General features: G+C 44.8%; 1 protein-coding gene across 5 annotated transcripts in view; it reads left to right on the forward strand.

Moving 5' to 3' along the window:
- TMCC3 (transmembrane and coiled-coil domain family 3) overlaps nucleotides 1-19,887 on the forward strand; it is a 239,276-nt gene that overhangs the window by 149,426 nt on the left and 69,963 nt on the right. Inside the window, exon 1 of one of the 5 annotated variants that reach the window (XM_048835572.2) lies at nucleotides 17,937-18,162. The exons of 3 other annotated variants lie outside the window; for them this stretch is intronic. In XM_048835572.2, the coding sequence (XP_048691529.1) occupies nucleotides 18,085-18,162 (78 nt within the window). In that variant the 5' untranslated portion in view covers nucleotides 17,937-18,084. Of the gene's footprint in view, nucleotides 1-17,936; nucleotides 18,163-19,887 lie in introns of those variants that run through there. One more of the 5 variants, XM_048835576.2, reaches the window with a different exon arrangement.

Here is a 19,887-nt window from a genome sequence, read left to right on the forward strand (position 1 = left end):
TGAAAATGTTCATTTAGGGGAAAAAGGCTGATCTTCACTGATCAGTTGTAGTGACGAACATGCAGCTGAGGCCCATGGGAGCGGCAGCTGCTCAGTAACTCTGAAAAAGCAGGGGCTGTGTACGTGAGGTAACAGAAGCCAGTGGAGCCACTTGAGAGACAGAACAGGCACCACTGCGCCAGAATTTTCTGTTACACGTACACCCCCAAAAATCGTTTGTCTTTTGAATAGTTTGTATTGCTCTGTTGGTTGTGAGTTCTACTCCGTTAAACCCTGAGAATGACATATTGCATTATTTTGGCAGGATTTGTAAATGCCCAGTAACAAAGAAGCCTGGTTACTTAATTCTGTTTTTCTAATGACTCCACTAATTACCAAGACCTCAGAATATGATGTGTCCATAGGCTGTTATACATCTGGCTGTAGGATTTTCTACTAAACAAAATTCACAATGACAAATATATTAGCCTGTAGGTGCTAATCAGCCTATGTCTTCAAAACAGGAAAGCTGGTGCATTCAATTCCCTCCTTACAATGTTAATAAAAAAAAAAAAAAAGTCCAGAGGGGGGTGTGTGTAATATATTAGTTCTTAACATATGATCTAAATGGAATAATTTGACTGGCAGACCTATAATTAGATTTACCAACTTCGTATTGATTTACAGGCATGTACATGCAGGATTCTTGTCAAGAATTACATTCTTGTCTACAGGTCTCGAAAAATTTCCCAAAGACCTATTAAATTTGCATGCCTGAGGTGGTTGTAAAAAAAGTGAGATGGGGAGCTGCCCTAGCAAGATCAGCGGCAGTGCCCTAGTGAGAAGCTCAGGTGATGACAATGATGATTGTAATAATATAATACTTAGCTCTTATAGTGCTTTTCACCAGCAGATCTAAAAGTGCTTTACAAAAGAGATCAGACCAGCCCCAATCCAGCAACCAAAGCTGTTGGAGTAAGCGAGGGATATCTGTCCTTCAGAGCTCCATCTTTGGCCTTTGATAAATTTGAAGCCCCACACATTCTGGCCTCAGAAGGGAGAAGGAGCGTTCTGTCTTGTCTTACTCCAGAGCCTCCTGACTGCTGCTAGATATCTCCTACTCTGTATCTCCCCAGGAGCCTTCAGGCTTCTGTAAAAAGGGATGGTTCTCCACTACTCTGCCTCTCTTAAACCAGGTCTACCCTTAAAAGTTTTGCTGGCATAGCGCTGTTGAAAAAAATCATACCCCCTAGCTGACATAGCTATAAACTGGCATAAAAGTGCTTGTGCCAATATAGATTATTTTGGTAACTGGCATAAAATATACTGGCCAAAGAGCCCTTTTACTGGTATAAGATGCGTCTCCACTAGTTCACTTTCTAATGTAGACAAGGCCTCAGGTTCCTGGTGTGAACTCCTGACCCCAGGGGGAAATTATGGACTTCAGTGGAGCCAGTATTTCATCCCAGGTTGTTGCAAGTGGCCGCTGAAGGTACTGCAAAATATGTCCAAACCTGCAAGTTGCTCCCAAAATACAAGGGGCTGGGGGGAGGGGGAAGGAAGAGATCTTTACTATACTAGATCTAAAATTCAGTGGTTGTGCAAGAACTAAGGGGGAGGGGGAGCAGCCCTGAGTTTTAATAGCTTAGTAACTTTTGTTAGATGTGCAAATGATGAACTAACTACTTACCACTGGACTGAAGGGTACTTTTCCCCCTATCTACCAAGTTTTCCTCGATGGAACCACCGCCAGCACTGTCTGAAACATTTGTATTCATTTCTCTCCTAAAGATCTCCTCTTTGGCACAAAGGTTCGTTTACATACTTCTATGTTTTTCTTTTCCTGCTAAATTTAGTTCAAAAGGCAGCTTTAAGATCTGACCAGCAGCGCTGAAATAGAAGGTCAGTCAGGAAATATTGCTTTTATAAGCAAGTTCAGGAAACATGATGCTTTATACTTGAGACAGAACAAAAGGACAGATCCAGCTCCTGGACCCATGCATGGAGGGTGTCTCCCATGAGCAGATCTTCCCCTTCTCAGGAAGAGGAACTTAGTTACCTGCATGCTGCCATCATTCACCACCACTTCCTCCCCCCTGCCAAAACTCTGCTAATGCCTCTAGGCTGGAGACTGCATGTGAAGTGTGGGTAGGATGGGGACCCTGGGATCTACCAGGTTTGGGGCCTAGCCCAGCAGACTTTTCTGTGGAAGGGCATGCCCTACCCCCCATGGAATGATTGTCTGAGAGGGAACCATGGATAGTTCCTTCCCCAGAGCCTACTCTCTCAATTTTTTTCATTGGAGAGGATAATCTGGGTTGACGTTCTTAACAACAGCTAGAATTCACTGGTAAATTGCAGTAAGCAGGGGATGTGAACTGTATTGAGACTGTTAACTCCACTTCATCAAGGAGGACATAATTTTATACTGTTAGATTCCTAAGCCTTGCATATCAGAAAAGAACTCTAGGAATTTCATATGAGCCTTCAACGGGGCAAAGAGCTAACCAAAAACAGCACTGGATTAAATTTTAAATATAATAAATAATTCATATTCTCATGATTATTAGTATTGTGTTTAAATGTCATTTCCTCTAGCCGAGATTTCTTTTGGTTTCTGTCTAAAATCTTTATTAATTCCCAGGCTATCTGAATATAGGTTATGGTGCCCGGGTGGAATGAGGCAATATCTTATCACTTTGTGGTGAACCAGACACATTTTTAAACTTCACCAATTCTAAGTCTGTGTGACTGTGTCAATCAGAAATATGGCCCTGCTTCAACAAAGCACTCACACACATTTCATTTGAAACACCGGAGTAATCTCATAAGAGTACTTGTGCATTAAGCTATGCATCTTTATAGGTATTGTGGGATTGGGCCCTTAATAGTAAGTGAATTTGTAGTGGAAATATACAGAAACAGAGAGAGAGAGACCCTGGCCTTCGTAAAGTCATTGGCAAAACTTCTATTGACATCAGTGGGGCCAGGATTTCACCCACAGAAACTTCCTTTTACATGAAAGTAAAACAAACTTAATTCCAATAAACAGCCTTGTAAAGGCCCAAAGAAAACAATGCAAAGCATCGTATTAAATAAAAAAATACGATAGGATTATATAGTCATGGCTCAGATCCTTGTGGCAACTTTATTGTAAATTGCAGAGTTCAGATGAGTAATATAGAATAATATTGTATATTTTTAAAAGGCATTTGTTTGGGGATGGGATGGAGGAAATGACTTCTGTTGCTCAGATTAACATTATATTTGCACTGGACTTTTAATTATGCTTTCTACCTGAAATGCACATTTGGAATTATTAGAGTATTACAGAAAACAGGCAGGACTGGGCTTCTATATAGTTTTCCATTTAGTCAATACAGCAAGAACAAATTGTCCCAAGGGTAATCAATAGATTGCTTTGGGAGCCAAGGGCCAGATTTGCACCTCATTTGCAGAGGCACAAATCTGGAGTAACTCTTCCAATTTCAGTGCAGCTACTTCATATTTACACAGGTGTGACAAAAGCAGAATTTATCCCTAATTTTTTTTTCGTTAAATTAGCTGTCAAGAAAACTGTATCCTGGATCTCTGAGATACAAAACCGCATTAAGAAGAATGGCTCCCCTTCGTTTGAGATACCGATTTACTTACTCCCACACAGACTGCGGCTGCTGTTTGTTACTGTTGTCATTTACTAACTTTAAAAAGTCATGGAAGTCAGGTTATTGGGAACTTTATGCAGGTTAAACATAATGGATTTGCGTGTTGGCCTCTCCCTTATTAATAGCTATCGCTTCAGGTCCTTGTCTCACAACTCAGAGCCCTATGTCACATGTTTAGGCCTTGGCTGGTTAAGAGCTGCAACTGATGAGGGGCAGATAGAAATGTCCTGTTTTGATTATGCTGATTTTAAATGGGCTATTAGACACATTTATTTAATGGCTCATTAAATAGCTTATTAGCCTGCTAACTTACATACTTAACATTGCACTGTGTTCATGTCATTTTAAAGGAGGGCTTTTGTACCAGAGTCAACTAAACTTGGAAGAGAAAACTGTACAATTTGTCATCAGTGTTCCCTTTGTTCGTACTAAAGGAACTTGGGTCTTATTCTCCTGTCCCTTACTCGAGTTATTCCTGATTTACACTGCATTGAAGCCAGTGGAGTTGCATCCATTGTGCACGACTTAGTGAGAGGAGATTCAGGCTCACTTACGTTGCAAAGAAGTCCTACTATTGTATTTCACGTCATTGTCTATTGCTATGGAAATAATTGATGTCATACATTTAGCACTATATTATTTATGCAGTACCATGGTACTTTACAGAAAAATGAATTTGACATTCCCTGCCTAGAAGAATTTACAATCTAAGTCCCCAATCTTGTGAACATTTTGGTGTAAAGTTAAGAACATGCCTAACGGGATCTCTACAGTACAAAATTAAGTCGATTTGAGTTAGGTCGACCTAGAACTGCCGCAGTAATTAAATTGGCTCTTTGTGTCCCACCTTCTGTCAGTGGTGCACGTCCTCACCAGGAGCACTTACACTGACTCATGGGGTGGCGAGGCTCCAGCTGTCAGCCCCCAACGGGGTGGCAGGGCTCGGGCTGTCAAAGGCAGCAACAGGCAATGTCAGCTACACAGTGTCTATATGGACACTGCGTCGACCTAACTACATGGACCAAAGAGCTGCTACTCACACGGAGATGGAGTTACTAGGTCGGCATAGTGGGTGAGTTAAATTGGCAGGAGGAACATTGTGGTGTAGTGCCTTCTGTCGACCTAACTCTGTAGTGTAGACCAAGCCTCAGTGTTTGCAGGACCATGGCCTAAATTCCAAGCATTCTCAGTTAGTGTGCCTCTAATGCTACAGCCTTTTAGTGGTAGGGTGTGCATAGGGATGTGCTGCTGTTCAGGCATAATGCCTTTGGGAGCTCAGACAAGAGTTGCCCCCAGCTTCATCATTTCAAAGGTGCTGTTTGCAGTTCTCCAAACCTTGGGCAAGCTCAGAAACCTAGCGGGAAGGAAGGTCTGAATCCCACTGGGGCACCTAGCCTCATTGTTAACACTTCCCAGGAGCAGTTCTTGTGCCCAGGGGCTACACTAAGGTTTTTGTTTGTTGGTCGTTTTTTGTTTGGGCTAAAATGTCCCATTGCTACTACCACCAGTTCAGCTCTGCCAATGGTAGCAGCAGTGGGAGTGCTAGTGTTGACAGGATTCCAGGCAGCGCCTCATGTTAAGCACAGTGTCATTTAACCCTGCTCAGCACAAGTCTACATTTCAGTGTTTACAATGCTAGTGGGTGCTGGCACCTGGTCTGCACGAGCACCACTCCGACTTTTGCTACCACTGTGGGTAGCAACAGTGGGGAATTATTTAGCAAAAATATCCCATAGGAAACAAGGCCAGGGAGCACAAGAACTGAAATTGTGACAAGGCCCACACTGGGGCACGAGGGGTGAGGGGCGGGGAAAGGGATGGCTTATTTCACTGTCCTCTGTATCTTCACGCTCCTTCCACACACCTGAACAGGAGTTAGGCACAGTCCAATTGTATGAGTTTACTACCGGGTCAGATAGACAATGGGCACTAAGGGTTCAAACACTCGTGTATAAAAAAAAGCTTTGGTGAATGGAAAACACAGTAAGAAATTCTTAATCCAAAAAAAGCCTGAAAGGAAATAGATGCAAGGTTTTAGTCTGACATATCTGAATTTTCATCAGCATCAACATTCCAAAGCAACAAAGTGATTAGTAGACTTAGCCTGGCTTCATGGCAGCTGGACTGTGCACTGGTAAGAGAATATCTCATTTCTAACGGGTGTAAAAGGCTCACACTTTGGCAAACACAAACTGGGAATGCTGCTAAAACCACATGCTCATGGATAACTGGATGTATGGCTTATTATATCAAATTGTAACCCAGTAACCCCTTGTGATGGGTTTGGTCACAGAAACCCCCTTGGGACTGTCACCTGATGTTCTGAGACTACCTCTGAGCCCATTTTCTTTGCCAGCTTGGGGCTTCAGAAACCAGCCCGCTGTAACTTCAGAAACCAGACATGCCAGCCTGCTGTAACACAGACCCAGGGTCTGAACCACGCCCCCAAAGCTGCAGACTCAACTGAAAACAGCTCAGCAAGTGCTCCTGTCTCCAGCACCCAGATACCCAGCTCCCAATGGGATCCAAACCCCAAATGAATGTGTTTTACTCTGTATAAAGCTTATACAGGGTAAACTCATAAATTGTCTACCTTCTATAACACTGATAGAGAGATATGTACTGCTGTTTGCTCCCCCAGGTATTAATCACCTACTCTGGGTTTATGAATAAACAAAAGTGATTTTATTATGTAGAAAAAGTAGGATTTATATCGTTCCAAGTAATAACAGACAGAACAAAGTAATTTACCAAGCAAAATAAAACAAAACACGTAAGTCTAAGCCTAATACATTAAGAAACTGAATACAGGTAAATCTCCCCCTTAGAGATGTTCCAATAAGCTTCTTTCTCAGGCTAGACTCCTTCTCACCTCTGGGCCCAGTCCTTTCCCCTGGTACCATCTTGTTAGTTCCAGCTCAGGTGGAATTCTAGAGGATTTCTCATGACTGGCAGCCCCCTTTGTTCTGTTCCACCCCCTTTTATATCTTTTGCACAAGCCAGGAATCCTTTGTCTTTCTCTGGGTTCCCACCCCTCCTTCTAAATGGAAAAGCACCAGGTTAAAGATGGATTCCAGTATCATGTGACATGTTGACATGTCCTGTGAGACTTCATTACCCACTCACTGGCACATGCGTATACAGGAAGGCTTACAAGTAAACAGAGCCATCTTCAACCAATTGTCCTAGTTAATGGGAGCTATCAAGATTCTAAACCACCATTAATGGCTCACACTTTGCATAATTACAGTAGGACCTCAGAGTTATGCTACATATTCCTAGTTTCAGATACAAGAATGATACATTCATACAAATAGGATGAACACACTCAGTAGATTATAAGCTTTGTAATGATACCTTACAAGAGACCTTTTGCCTAAAGCATATTCCAATTACATCATATTTACACTCATTAGCCTATTTCCATAAAACATACGGAGTGCAACATCACACCCCTCCACCCCTTTTTGTCCTTTGACTACAAGGATGTTAATGGGCCACTTCAACTTGAATGGTCTCCTAGGCTATGTGCTAACTACTTATGCTAAATTATCTGTTCCAAGGCTTTGGGAGTCTTCCCAAAAGTTGGAGGCCCAGGGTCTGGGGGCCCCGTCACCCCGCCCTTGGCCAAACCGGAGCGGGACCAGAGAGTCCACCCTCCCCACACTTGGGTGGGGGCTGAAAGCAGCCCCCTGACTGTGTCTCTGCCCTCGGGGTCCCTCACCCTGTGCAGGTGCAGTGCATCCCCACAGCTGCCCCTGTGGCTCTGACCATGACCTGGCTCTGGCTGGGGAAGAGGAAGCCTCGGAGTCACAACCTGGCCATGATAAGAGCCACTCATGATAAGAGCCATGGTGGACCCTCAACCTGCCCACAGTGCAGGGGGCCTGAGTGGAGCAGTTCTCAGCTCATGTTCCTGCCCCCTAGGCCTCCCGCCCTGGACAGATGAAGGGTCCGCAGCTCCCCACAGCTGCCTGCACAGCTCTTGTCATAGCTGGGCTGTGGCTCCGAGCCCCACCCTACCGAGCAGGCAGCTGTGGGGAGCCATCATGGACCCTTCACATCCACATGCCCTGTGTTGGGCGGGGAGCCCGGAAGGATGGAACATAGGCTAGGGGCTGCTCTCAACCCGTGCCCGGGTTCCCCTGCCAGGCTCCATGCTGGTCTGGATGAGGGGTGGGGCCTTAGTGGGAAGTGGAGGTGAGGTCCGCCCCTGCCCCCCCCGCCCCCTTTTGGTGCCACTGATCTGATCTATTTTGTATTTAGCTGTGACACTCTGAGTACCTTTCCCAAACCTGAGGAAGAGCTCTGTGTAGCTTGAAAGTTTCTCTCTCACAACAGAAGTTGGTCCAATAAAATATATTACCTCACCAACCTTGTCTCTGTGAGTCTTACGTCATTCCGCTGAGTCCCATTACCTGTCTGACTAGAAGTGGCACTGATAGACTCCTTCACATAAACTTTTTGCTGGAGATGGTTGCTTCAACTGATGAGCTTTTGGGACAAGGCTTTTGAGTGCATGTTAAAACTCATATGAATACTCAGTACTCTGTGTACGGAACAAAAGTTCCTATTGTGGGAGGAGAGGAGACCTCTGCCTTTCCAATGATTCTGCCTCTGCCAATACTGGATACTGGGCGTAACATTTCTTCTGCCAATAATAAAGTACTGCATATAATAGCACTTTTCATCCATTGATCTTAAAGGTCTTCACAAAGTAGGTGCTATTGTTCCCACTTTACAGATGGGGTAATGAAAACACAGAGAGATCAAGTGATTTGCCCAAGGTCAAACAGCTGAAGAGGTGGGAACATAACCAGTCTGATTTCCAGTCCATTCCCAACCACTGGATCACCCAGCCGTCCATTTCTATGTAGTAAGGATTCCTCTTTGCCAGAGAGAATCTTCTGCTGCCCCTCCAGCTACTTCGTGCTCGAGAGGCAATACAAAGCAGCTAGAGCCGGGGCTGAAAATCTGCCCTTCTGTGTGTAGAAATACAGAATGCGGGTTCCCATTTATGTGCTTTAATATCCTTTAGGTTTCTCCAAACATCCTGCGTGGCATTTGTAAATCCTACTCCCATTCCCAATTCACTTATTTTTAAAAGGTCACTTCTTGAATAGGCGAGAAAAGCAGTGGAAGTGTCGGGAGTTATGAATTGTGGATAGTGTCAGTAAAGTATTGACAAGGGAGAAAACTGGAAAATGATGAAATTGGAGTGTATCTTTGAGAACAGTAAGTCAGTCAGTGAATGCTTATGAGAAATTTGAACTTTAAAAATGACATGATGGATGGCTAGGATGATTTCACATTGTTTTTTCATAAACATCACCATACAACTGAATTTTATAAAGTAGTTGGCGAAAACTACAGGAAGATAAGCGAATTTATCTACTAGTCACTAGTACTATACATGCCAAGTTTAAGCTAACTTCATGTTCTTTAAATGATGTTGCCAATATCAGGACCAAAAACGACACAGATTTACACTGAATGTGAATATACAAACTGAGAAATGAAGTGTGGGTTTTTTTAGGATAATCCAGAGATAATGTTTCTGTGGGAAATTCTGTGTTCATTTAACTGCTGTGTTAAAGAGTTGTAGCTCTACTTTAGGGGTGGGAAAGGGGTATTGCACAAATGGGGGTGGGGTGGTTGGATTGGGGTTTTTTGTCTGTACTCAGCCAAGAAAAATGAAAGGTATTCAGTGAATATACTGTAGGATAATGGAGTCCAGGTGTCTATGCTATAGCACATGGAGGATGTAGTAGTACAGGTGTGAGAGCAGGTGAGGGAGAAGGAAGAAAGAGCGGCATTAGATTGGCTAGAGCAGGGGTGGGCAAACTACAGCCTGCGGGCCGCATCTGGCCCGCCAGCTGTTTTAATTTGGCCCTTAAGCTCCCACTGGGGAGCGAGATCTGGGGCTTGCCCTGCTCCAGCCAGGGAGCAGGGTTGCGGGCTGCTTCACATGGCCCCTGGAAGGATCAGCACGTCCCTCCTATGTGTAGGGACAGCCCAGGAGGCTCCGCTCTGTATGCTGCCCCCACCCCAAGTACCGCCCCAGCAGCTCCCATTTGGCCAGGAATGGCGGCCAATTGGAGCTGCAGGGGTGGTGCCTGCAGACGGGGCAGCACGCAGCAGAGCCACCTGGCTGCGTCTTCATGTAGGAGCTGCAGCGGGGACATGCTGCTGCTTCCAGGAGCCGCTTGAGGTAAATGCTGCCCCGAGCCTGCACCCCTGATCAACCCCCAACCCCCTACCCCAGTCCTGATCCCCCTCCCGCCTTCCGAACCCCTGGTCCCAGCCCGGAGCACCCTCCTGCATCCCAACTCTCATCCCCAGCCCCACCCCAGAGCCTGCACCCCCAGCTGGAGCTCTCACCCACTCGTGCCTCAACCCCCGCCCCAGGCCTGATCCCCCTCCTGCCCTCCAAACCCCTCAGTCCCAGCCCGGAGCACCCTCCTACACCCCAAACCCCTCATCCGCAGCCCCACTCATAGTCCTCACCCCCCCTCCCACACACCACCCTCCCTGCCCCAGCCCGGAGCACCCTCCCACACCCTGAAATCCTCATTTTTGGCCCCACCCCAGAGCCTGCACCCTCTCCTGCATCCCAACCCCAATTTCGTGAGCATTCATGGCCTGCTGTACAATTTCCATACCCAGATGTGGCCCTCAGGCCAAAAACTTTGCCCACCCCGGCTAGAACCTTAAATGGTACCTCTCGACTTGCTTGCATTATGAAAATATAGTCTGGAACTCGCCTCCTCCTTCCATCTTCTTTCAAATGGAGGTGATGAAAAGAACTACTTACTAGATCTGATTGGTAATCATGCCTTTAATGCAGTTTCTAGGTCCTGTGGAGCTAAACACATTATTCTGTCTCCTCATAATCCCCTTTACCAGAAACACTGCTTACTTTGTGCACGCATCATTCCACCAATGAACACTGCCTGCAACATGCACGTGTTATGTATTACTTGTGTGGTGCTGCCCTGTCTCCCTCTTTTGTGGAGGGAATTGTAGGTTCCATCATTTTGTGGCCTCTTAAAACTTTTGCATGAACTAGGAATAGAACAAGTCCTATATTGTTAAATAGTCTGGCACTTGAAGCTTTCTGCATGTCCTTTCTCAACTACTTATCTCCCAAACACTTTGCTCAGCTGAATTTGGGAAGAGCATAAGTTCCTGCACGCTTCTGAGGAAACGAAGAGGACTAGGAAATGTGGAAGCTCCTTCCTTGATTCTGTAAATTGCACAGTCTGCTTCAGAAATGCATGGTTGTGGACTTTGCTATGAAAATCTGGGAACTAATGCTTCTTCCATTATTTACTGCCCCATTATTATGATATTTATTTGTATTACCATAGCGCTTAGGAGCCCCAGTCATGGAGCAGGACCGCATTGTGCTAGGCACTGTGAAAACACAGAACAAAAAGACAGTCCCTGACCCAAAGAGCTTTGTCCCCATACCCTAACCCCCCCCCCCCCCTCCAAAACATGTTTTGGATAATGAACCTTACTTCTATGTTAATGTTGAGGACCTGAAGAAAGCCTATGCTTATTTTAAAGCATCTGCCTAACAGCCTTCCAACTTCAACTACTGCCTTTGTCTTATAGCTACATAAAAGCTGTGGGGTGGAATGGCAGATAAGCACTTATGTACAGGTATACTGTATGATTTTGCTTCCATGAATAAATCTATGGAGCAAATTGTGCTCCTTCTACACTAGAAGACCCATTGACTACTGGATTTGGCTCTATATTGGGAGATAACTGAAGAAAAGGAGGAGTTAGCGTAACAGAAGTAAAACCTACCAAAGGAGTGAGTTCTAGTTCTCTTTTCTTTTTATTTGAGATTCCTAATATTTTACAACATGAAAACTAACTAGGCTCTTGTGTCACATAATTAACCCTCAACAGTAAATCCTGTTTCATACACAATGCTACTGAACGTAAGGTTTAGCAAACAAAAGTTAAATGATTATGGGAATCTTTTAAAATGGGCAATAAAGAACAAAGGTGGTGTGATGCCAGCGCCAAGAAGTGCATTCACATGCATTTCATGAGAACAGAACGTGAAATCTTGCTCTTGTCACTACAGTGTGAATCTGAAACAACTCCAGATTTACACTAGTGTAACTTGGGGCAGAATTTGGTCCCTGAGCTGTTTCATTATTGCACTGGGGGAGGGAGAATTGTAAATGCTTCCTGCAACATAAATGACAGGCTTCAGAGTAGCAGCCGTGTTAGTCTGTATTCGCAAAAAGAAAAGGAATACTAGTGGCACCTTAGAGACTAACCAATTTATTTGAGCATAAGCTTTCGTGAGCTACAGCTCACTTCATCGGATGCATTCAGTGGAAAATACACTGGGGGGATTTATATACACACAGAACATGAAAAAATGGGTGTTACCAGACACATTGTAAGGAGAGTGAGTAACTCTACAAAATGCTTTTATTTCTACATTGCTCCTGTTGTTAAATTATTAGTTTAAATGTATTAATCTAATAGGGTATTCAAAGCACTTCTGGACTAGGTATGCTATACTGAGATGTCACTGGAAAGTATATTTTCCTTAGATTTGCATAAGGCTTGCAGATTTAATCTTGGACTTCTGTTTTCTATTATATGTCAAGATTTATAACCATACTGGTAATGTACAGTGCTGATAAACAAGAAAAATATCAATGCAAGTTAGGTGCCTAACTCCCTTAGGCTCCTTTGAAAATCTGTGCCCTGTTTATTTTGTAGATTTACTAGACTCTATCAAGCAGGTGTTATATTAAAATGAATGGCTCCTGAGTGCTCCACAGCAGTGGCACTGAAATGTTCAACAGAAGTCAGTGTTGCCAATGTCAAGAGATCAAAAATCATGAGTCAGGCCCTCAAAATCATGAGGTCTTAAAAAATAATAAATGTCAGATTTTTCTTATTTTTTGCCATTTTTTGTCCACAACGGTGAGGGCTTGAAACTTAACTACTTTTTAAATTTTATTTTAATGAAAGCTGAGATTGTCACATAATCACTGGCCTTGTGGGGCTGGACCTTTCAGAAAAATTCCAAATATAGTGAGAGTTGACAACACTGGGAATGTGGTGTTCTTACCTTAGCCCATCTATGACTACAAGAGAAATTACCACACTGTCTTTTTGAAGGGAGACACAGAGGACAAAATAGTAGCTGAGCAAGAGTTAGGATATGTCTACATTATGGAGAGTGCCCCAGCCTATGGCGCCAGAGCTGTACAGGCATAACCCCATAGTGTAGAAGCAGCCAACACTGATGAAAAGGGTTTTTCTGAATCTATGGGAACACCACCTCCCCAAGCAAGAACAGCTATGGCCTGTCCTACGCTAGAAAGTTACATAGTCCTAGCGACATCATTCAGGTGTGAAAAATCCACACCACTGAGTGATGTAATTAAGCCTAACTCCTGGGGTAGACACTGCTAGGTTGGTGGAAGAATTTGCCCATTGATCTAGTTACCACCTCTCGGGGAGGTGGATTAACTACATTGACAAGGTGTTGCTGGTTGCTGTAGTGAGTGTCTACACTGAAGCACTACAGCAGCACACCGTTTTTAGAGCATAAGAATGGCCATACTGGGGCAGACCAATAGTGCATCTAACCCAGCGTCCTGTCTTTCCTTCTCTCCACTATGAAAACTGACTGTTAATTCTGCCCTTCATTTCCTATATTTTAACCAGTTACTGATTCATGAGAGGACTTTCCCTCTTATCCCTTGATCGTCTACTTTGCTTAAGAGCCTTTGGTGAGGGACCTTGTCAAATGCTTTCTGAAAGTCCAAGTAAACTGTATCCATTGGATCAGCCTTGTCCACATGTTTGTTGACCCCCCTCAAAGAACTGTAATAGATTGGTGAGGATGCTTTCCCTTTATAAAAGCTGTGTTGACTCTTCCCCAACAGATTGACTTCGTCTATGTGTGTAATAATTCTGCTCTTTATTATAGTTTCAACCAGTATACCTGCACTGAAGTTAAGCTTACTGGTTTGTAATTGCCTGGATCACCTTTGGAACCTTTTTAAAAAATCAGCATCACACTAGCTATCCTCCAATCATCTGGTACAGAAGCTAATTTAAGTGATAACCATCAGGGATTCTCATGACAAATTTTTTGGTGGCCTCAGAATGTAGCCACCACCTCTTCCTGGTGGCCACTCTGAAACTTTTTCCTAAAATACTTAACTTTAGGTTTCAGAGTAGCAGCCGTGTTAGTCTGTATTCGCAAAAAAAAAAAGGAGTACTTGTGGCACCTTAGAGACTAACCAATTTATTTGAGCATAAGCTTTCATGAGTTACAGCTCACTTCATCAGATGCATTCAGTCATTTAGGAAAAACAAATATGCATATATACACATCCAAAACATTGTAGTTTATTTATTGCTAGCTAGTATGTTTAAAAACCAATATCACTTTTCACAGCAGACTTGCTAGCTAGGAAGTCTGTTGTGAAGTTTATGCTATTAGCCCTGACACAAATTAAGCACTGGATGGCAGCAAGGGGAGGCAGCGGGGTCCTGGGGCGATGAGGGGATGGTTGGGGGAGGAAGTGGGGGCCAGGGTGGGGAGTTCTACTGCCCCAGGGTTAGAGCCCGAAGTCCCATCATCCCTAGGAACTCACCGGTCGCCTGCTCCTCCAGTGTTGTGCCCCAGGTGTCTCCAGAGGTGGTGCAAGGTGGCCCCAGCAACCACCCCAAGGTGTTGCATACAGGAGCGACAGGAGGGGTGGGCACCACTGATTTCCCCGCTCCCCCCAGAGGCCACAAGAAAAGCTACTGGCGACCACTTGCGGCCATAGTGGCCGCGCTTGAGAAACGCTGTTACATACCCCAATTAATAATTCTGTAATTTCATATTTGAGTTCCTTCAGAACTCTTGGGTGAATCCCATCTGCTACTGGGGGCTTATTACTGTTAAATTTATCAATTTGTTTCAGAACCTCCTCTATGGACACCTTAATCTGGGACAGTTCCTCAGATTTGTCACTTAAAAAGAATGGCTCAGGTGTGGAAATCCTCCTCACATTGTTGTACTTAAAGTACTGCACAGGATCTTTTCAGGGGGGATAAGGCAAAGCACCACATTTATTGGTAATGCATGTATCAATCAACACTGTATCGTATGTATATGGTGTATATTACACTCATGCACTCACATACACAAGCACACTCTGTCTTGTTGTTTCAGAGTAGCAGCCGTGTTAGTCTGTATTCGCAAAAAGAACAGGAGGACTTGTGGCACCTTAGAGACTAACCAATTTATTTGAGCATAAGCTTTCGTGAGCTAGAGCTCACTTCATCGGATGCATAAAGTGGAAAATACAGTGAGGAGATTTATATACACACACACCATGAAAAAATGGGTGTTTATCATACACATTGTAAGGAGAGTGATCACTTAAGATGAGCTATTACCAGCAGGAGAGTGGAGTGGGGGGAGAGAAAACCTTTTGAAGTGATAATCAAGGTGGGCCATTTCCAGCATATTTCCAGGAGTTAACAAGAACGTCTGAGGAACAGTGTCAAACTGGACAGTCTCTACGTAATAGAATAAATGGACACAAATCAGATGTCAAGAATTATAACATTCATAAACCAGTAGGAGAACACTTCAATCTCTCTGGTCACGCGATTACAGACATGAAAGTTGCGATATTACAACAGAAAAAACTTCAAAACCAGAGTCCAGCGAGAGACTGCTGAATTGGAATTAATTTGCAAATTGGATACAATTAACTTAGGCTTGAATAGAGACTGGGAGTGGTTGAGTCATTATACAAAGTAAAACTATTTCCCCTTGTTTATTCCTGCCCCCCCCCCCCTGTTCCTCATGTATCAACACATCCAAAACATTGTAGTTTATTTATTGCTAGCTAGTATGTTTAAAAACCGATATCACTTTTCACAGCAGACTTGCTAGCTAGGAAGTCTGTTGTGAAGTTTATGCTATTAGCCCTGACACATTCAGTGGAAAATACCTAGTGTGCTTTGCGAATACAGACTAACACATCTGCTACTCTGAAACCTCTCACTCTCTTACATGACACCATTACAGTGCCTTACAAGGAAGAGTTCTGCATCAGTAACCAATTTCACACATGCTTCCATAGTGATTACAAATTGATGCAAATACAGAGGAACTCTCCCATTTGGAGTTTCATCTTTATTATTTATAGTTACAAACACAGGGTGTAGACAGGAGATCAAGTAGTCTTTAATGAAATTGTTCAAAGTACAGAAGAGCACTGATAATCAGATTTTTTCTCACTCGTTTGCTTAATTCTGTTTCTTGCTAGCTATTAAATTGTATTTTTGTTAATACAAAAGGTGAAAAAGTCAACACCCTTTAATAGCACTAGGGAGAGACTTTCAGCTGGGAATGTAAGAGGACTTGGCCCACAGAAATTTTGGGGCTATTTGATTCCCTTGAACCTAACTGTTCTTTTTCCTGTATTTGTATGTATAAAGTGAGCAAATCTGGCCTGAAATTTGTTGCAAGAGGAAACAAAGAACCCCATTATACCCTTGTTACAGTCACTTCTCAGCATATAACTGCTTTTTAAAGAGGTTTCTGGAGCTTTTATTTACACAGATAACATTCTGCTACGTTGTGGGGCTGAAATGTGTGGAAACAATAGCAACATGAGTGATAATAGTGCGATTTATAGAAGAAATAGAAAATAAACATCCTAATCTTCCTTTTTGTGGGGGAAACTATGTTGGGTAAAAATAGTTCATGACCTTTTAAATGGAGACAGAGTGTTGGGCATATTCTGCTCTCAATCCACACACAGTGAATTTCCCACTGAAATTATTTCCTGGAAATATGAGCAGAGTCACATCAATGGCAGAATAAGAACTCTGATTTATGGAAAGTGAATGTCATATGGCATAGTTCCTTCTCATTTCATATTTTTTAGCTCAAAGAATCATATGACCATAACATCAGTTGACCCATAACATCAGCAAATTCATCCCATTAGCTATCCACCAGTCATCTGGTACTGAGACTGAGTTAAGTGATAGGTTACATACCATGGTTAGTTCTGCAATTATATATTTGATTTCCTTAGAATCATAGAATATCAGGGTTGGAAGGGACCTCAGGATGTCATCTAATCCAACCCCCTGCTCAAAAAGCAGGACCAATCCCCAATTTTTGCCCCAGATCCCTAAATGGCCCCCTCAAGGACTGAACTCATAATCCTGAGTTTAGGAGGCCAATGCTCAAACCACTGAGCTATCCCTTCTTCAGAAGTCTTGGGTGAATATTATTTGGTCCTTGTGACTTGTTACTGTTTGGTCTGTTGTGAATAGTGATATTAACAAACATACAAATATCACTTTTCACAGAAGCAGACTTACTAGCTAGCAAGTCTATACAAACAAAAACCAGAAACCAAAAAAGCAAAAGAAACAACAACAAAAGACAAGAACATGCGAAACACCTTATTTGTGTTTCTATTCTGTTTCGGTCCAGTAAAGAATAGGGACAACTGTATGTAGTTATTACTGAGTCTGCAAAAAAACCACACCCTACATACATAAATTACAATGATTTGGACAGGGATGTGTGCATATTTATTCGTTTTTCCTGAAGTTAATTAAGTTTTTTGGAAAAATTGCCGCACTGTGAGACCACCAAAAAAATTGTCGGGAGAACGCCTGGTCTAGGTCACGTCTACACGGAAGCGCTTACGGTGGTGGTGGTGCTGCAGCGTTTTCAGCGCAGACAAGCCCTTAGCCCTGGGTGGGAGAGGAGAGGAGAGAGTGTGGCTTAGCTAGTACAAGTCCTGCCTAGCCAGTGCGTCTCACCCAGGAGCACTCAATGACCCCAGATTTAAAAGGTTTGAAAGGCAAAGGCAGGGCAGTGTTGGGATCTCCTCGCCGGCTGAGTGACAGTGCGGAGAGACTCGAATGAAAGCGGGAGCAGATCAAGGGCCCTCGCCCCTGCCTCCTGCAGGCTGAGCCTTTGGGCTGCCCGGGGCTACCCGAGCCCGCCAGAAAGCAGGGGTTTGGGCCCCTTTTGTTTTCTCCTTTCGTCCAAGCGCCTCTGTCTTTCTCCCCGCGGCAGCGCCCGGCCCCCGCCGCCGCCTCCATCGCCCTGGCGCAGGGAATCCCTGAGCGGCGGGACTGGTTTGCCCAGGGAGCGGCCCCAGCTCTCTCGGCCGCTCCAGGCAGGGGCGCGGCGCGGCCGCCGGAGGGTTAAAGGGGTTATGGGCGGGGGCAGGAGGCGCCGCTGCCGGGCGTGCCCGCCGGTCGCGCACCCGGCGGCAGCCAGCGCCGCAGCCGGGGCGGGAGGAGGCACAAGCGGCGGGACGGCGAAGCCGGGCTCCGTGCTCCGGCGCAGCTCCCGCGGGGCGCTGCTGGCTCTCGGGCGGCCCGAGGAGAACAGGGGCGCGGGGGCACCATGCCTGGAAGCGACACCGGCCTGGCTGTGGACAGGACTTACTCGGACCCGGAGAGGCACCAGCGCGCCAAGACCCGGGTAATTCCCCTCTCGCCGCGCAGCCCGCGGGGGCTAGTTGCTCCCCCGCCACTACCGCTCTCGGCTCTTCCGTGTCAGGGGCTGCGCAGCGTCCCCAGGGGCTTGTTCCAGGAGCCCCTGTCGCCTCCCCGGGGATCTGGGCTGGAAATGGCTGGGGTTCCGCTCAGGTGCGAGAGACCGGCTTGTCTTGGGGGCTTGACAGGCGCCCGTCGCCTTGGGAGCCAAACCCAAACTGTCCCTGTAATCTCAGGTTTCAGCTCCTCTCGCCCCGAAGCAGCCACTGGGCGCCTGGGCAGAGAGCACACCTGGCCCACGGCTCCATTCCCCTGCGCGCTGCTCTGGCCTCCGAGCTGTGGCACTGGATTGCACTGGAGGTGGTGGTAGCTGCGAAAGCTTAGTGGGAGCGCTACGGATGAGGGACTCATGGCCGGCGCTTGAGACACTTAGCTCCGGTCTAAAGGTAGCGAAACAGCTTCTTTTGCTCCTCCTGATGACTACAAGCGGCAGCAGTTGTGGGGATGACAACTGTATTTTTTTTTGAAGTGAGGGCAACAAGTTGAGAGACTGCCTGAGGAGCTACCATGTAACAACCCCTTTGGATGGGCTAGCACCAGCAGGAGAGTGAATTTGTGTGGGGGGGGTGGAGGGTGAGAAAACCTGGATTTGTGCTGGAAATGGCCCACCTGATGATCACTTTAGATAAGCTATTACCAGCAGGACAGTGGGGTGGGAGGAGGTATTGTTTCATGATCTCTGTGTGTATATAAAGTCTGCTGCAGTTTCCACCGTATACATCTGATGAAGTGAGCTGTAGCTCACGAAAGCTCATACTCAAATAAATTGGTTAGTCTCTAAGGTGCCACAAGTACTCCTTTTCTTTTTTTAGTGTAAGCAGTGTCAGTCTGAGCCATGAATTCAGATGTGCCTTTGAAAGAAAGCCTGCTGACCAAAGCATAGGTTCTCTATTTTAAGTAAATCTCACAAAATAGCTATTTCTATGGTTATTTTTCTTAACCTAAAGGAAAACTTTTAATAAACTTTCCCATTCAGTGTTTATAACCCAAACGTTGCTTCATTGCCGTGTTGCCTCAGAAACTGAAAATGAATGACTGTTGACAGACTGTAGAAACTGAAGATCAAGATAAATTCACTAAAGAAACTAGCTCAAGCTGAGAGTAATGGAAAACTACAAAAAGTGAACAGAAAACTAGCTGTTTAATTCTTTGAATATTAACTGTTCGTGCTTAGACACCCCTGGGATGTCTCCCTCAGAAATCCTTAGGTAATACAAGCAAAGGCTCTTCTTTTGTTTTAAATCTCCCTTAAAGGGAAGATCTGCAGAGCAAATGATTTTTCTGCAGTAGGGAGCAATTATTACTGCTCACTCCATTCCCCCCTCCCTCCCTTGCTCGTTCTCCCCCACCCACACTCACTCATTTTAACTGGGCTGGGGTGGGTCCATTTTCGACCTGGTGTTTAGTTGAAAATGGGACACCTGGCAACCTACATGCTAAAACTACTTCTAAGAGGGTTGGAGCAATACATTTATATACTGTAGTGTCCGTGAGGTACAATTTCATTGGGGCAGTTTTTCTCACGGTGCAGTGGCAGGTTAGATTTGTCTTTGATTATTTTGTGACTTTTTTTAATAGCCTGCATGATATCTGAATGTAAAAGCACCTGTTATATTAGTGATCATAATATGTGTGTGTAATTACATGTATG

Source organism: Caretta caretta, chromosome 1, assembly GCF_965140235.1.
Source record: "Caretta caretta isolate rCarCar2 chromosome 1, rCarCar1.hap1, whole genome shotgun sequence".
Classification (NCBI taxonomy): Eukaryota; Metazoa; Chordata; order Testudines; family Cheloniidae; genus Caretta; species Caretta caretta.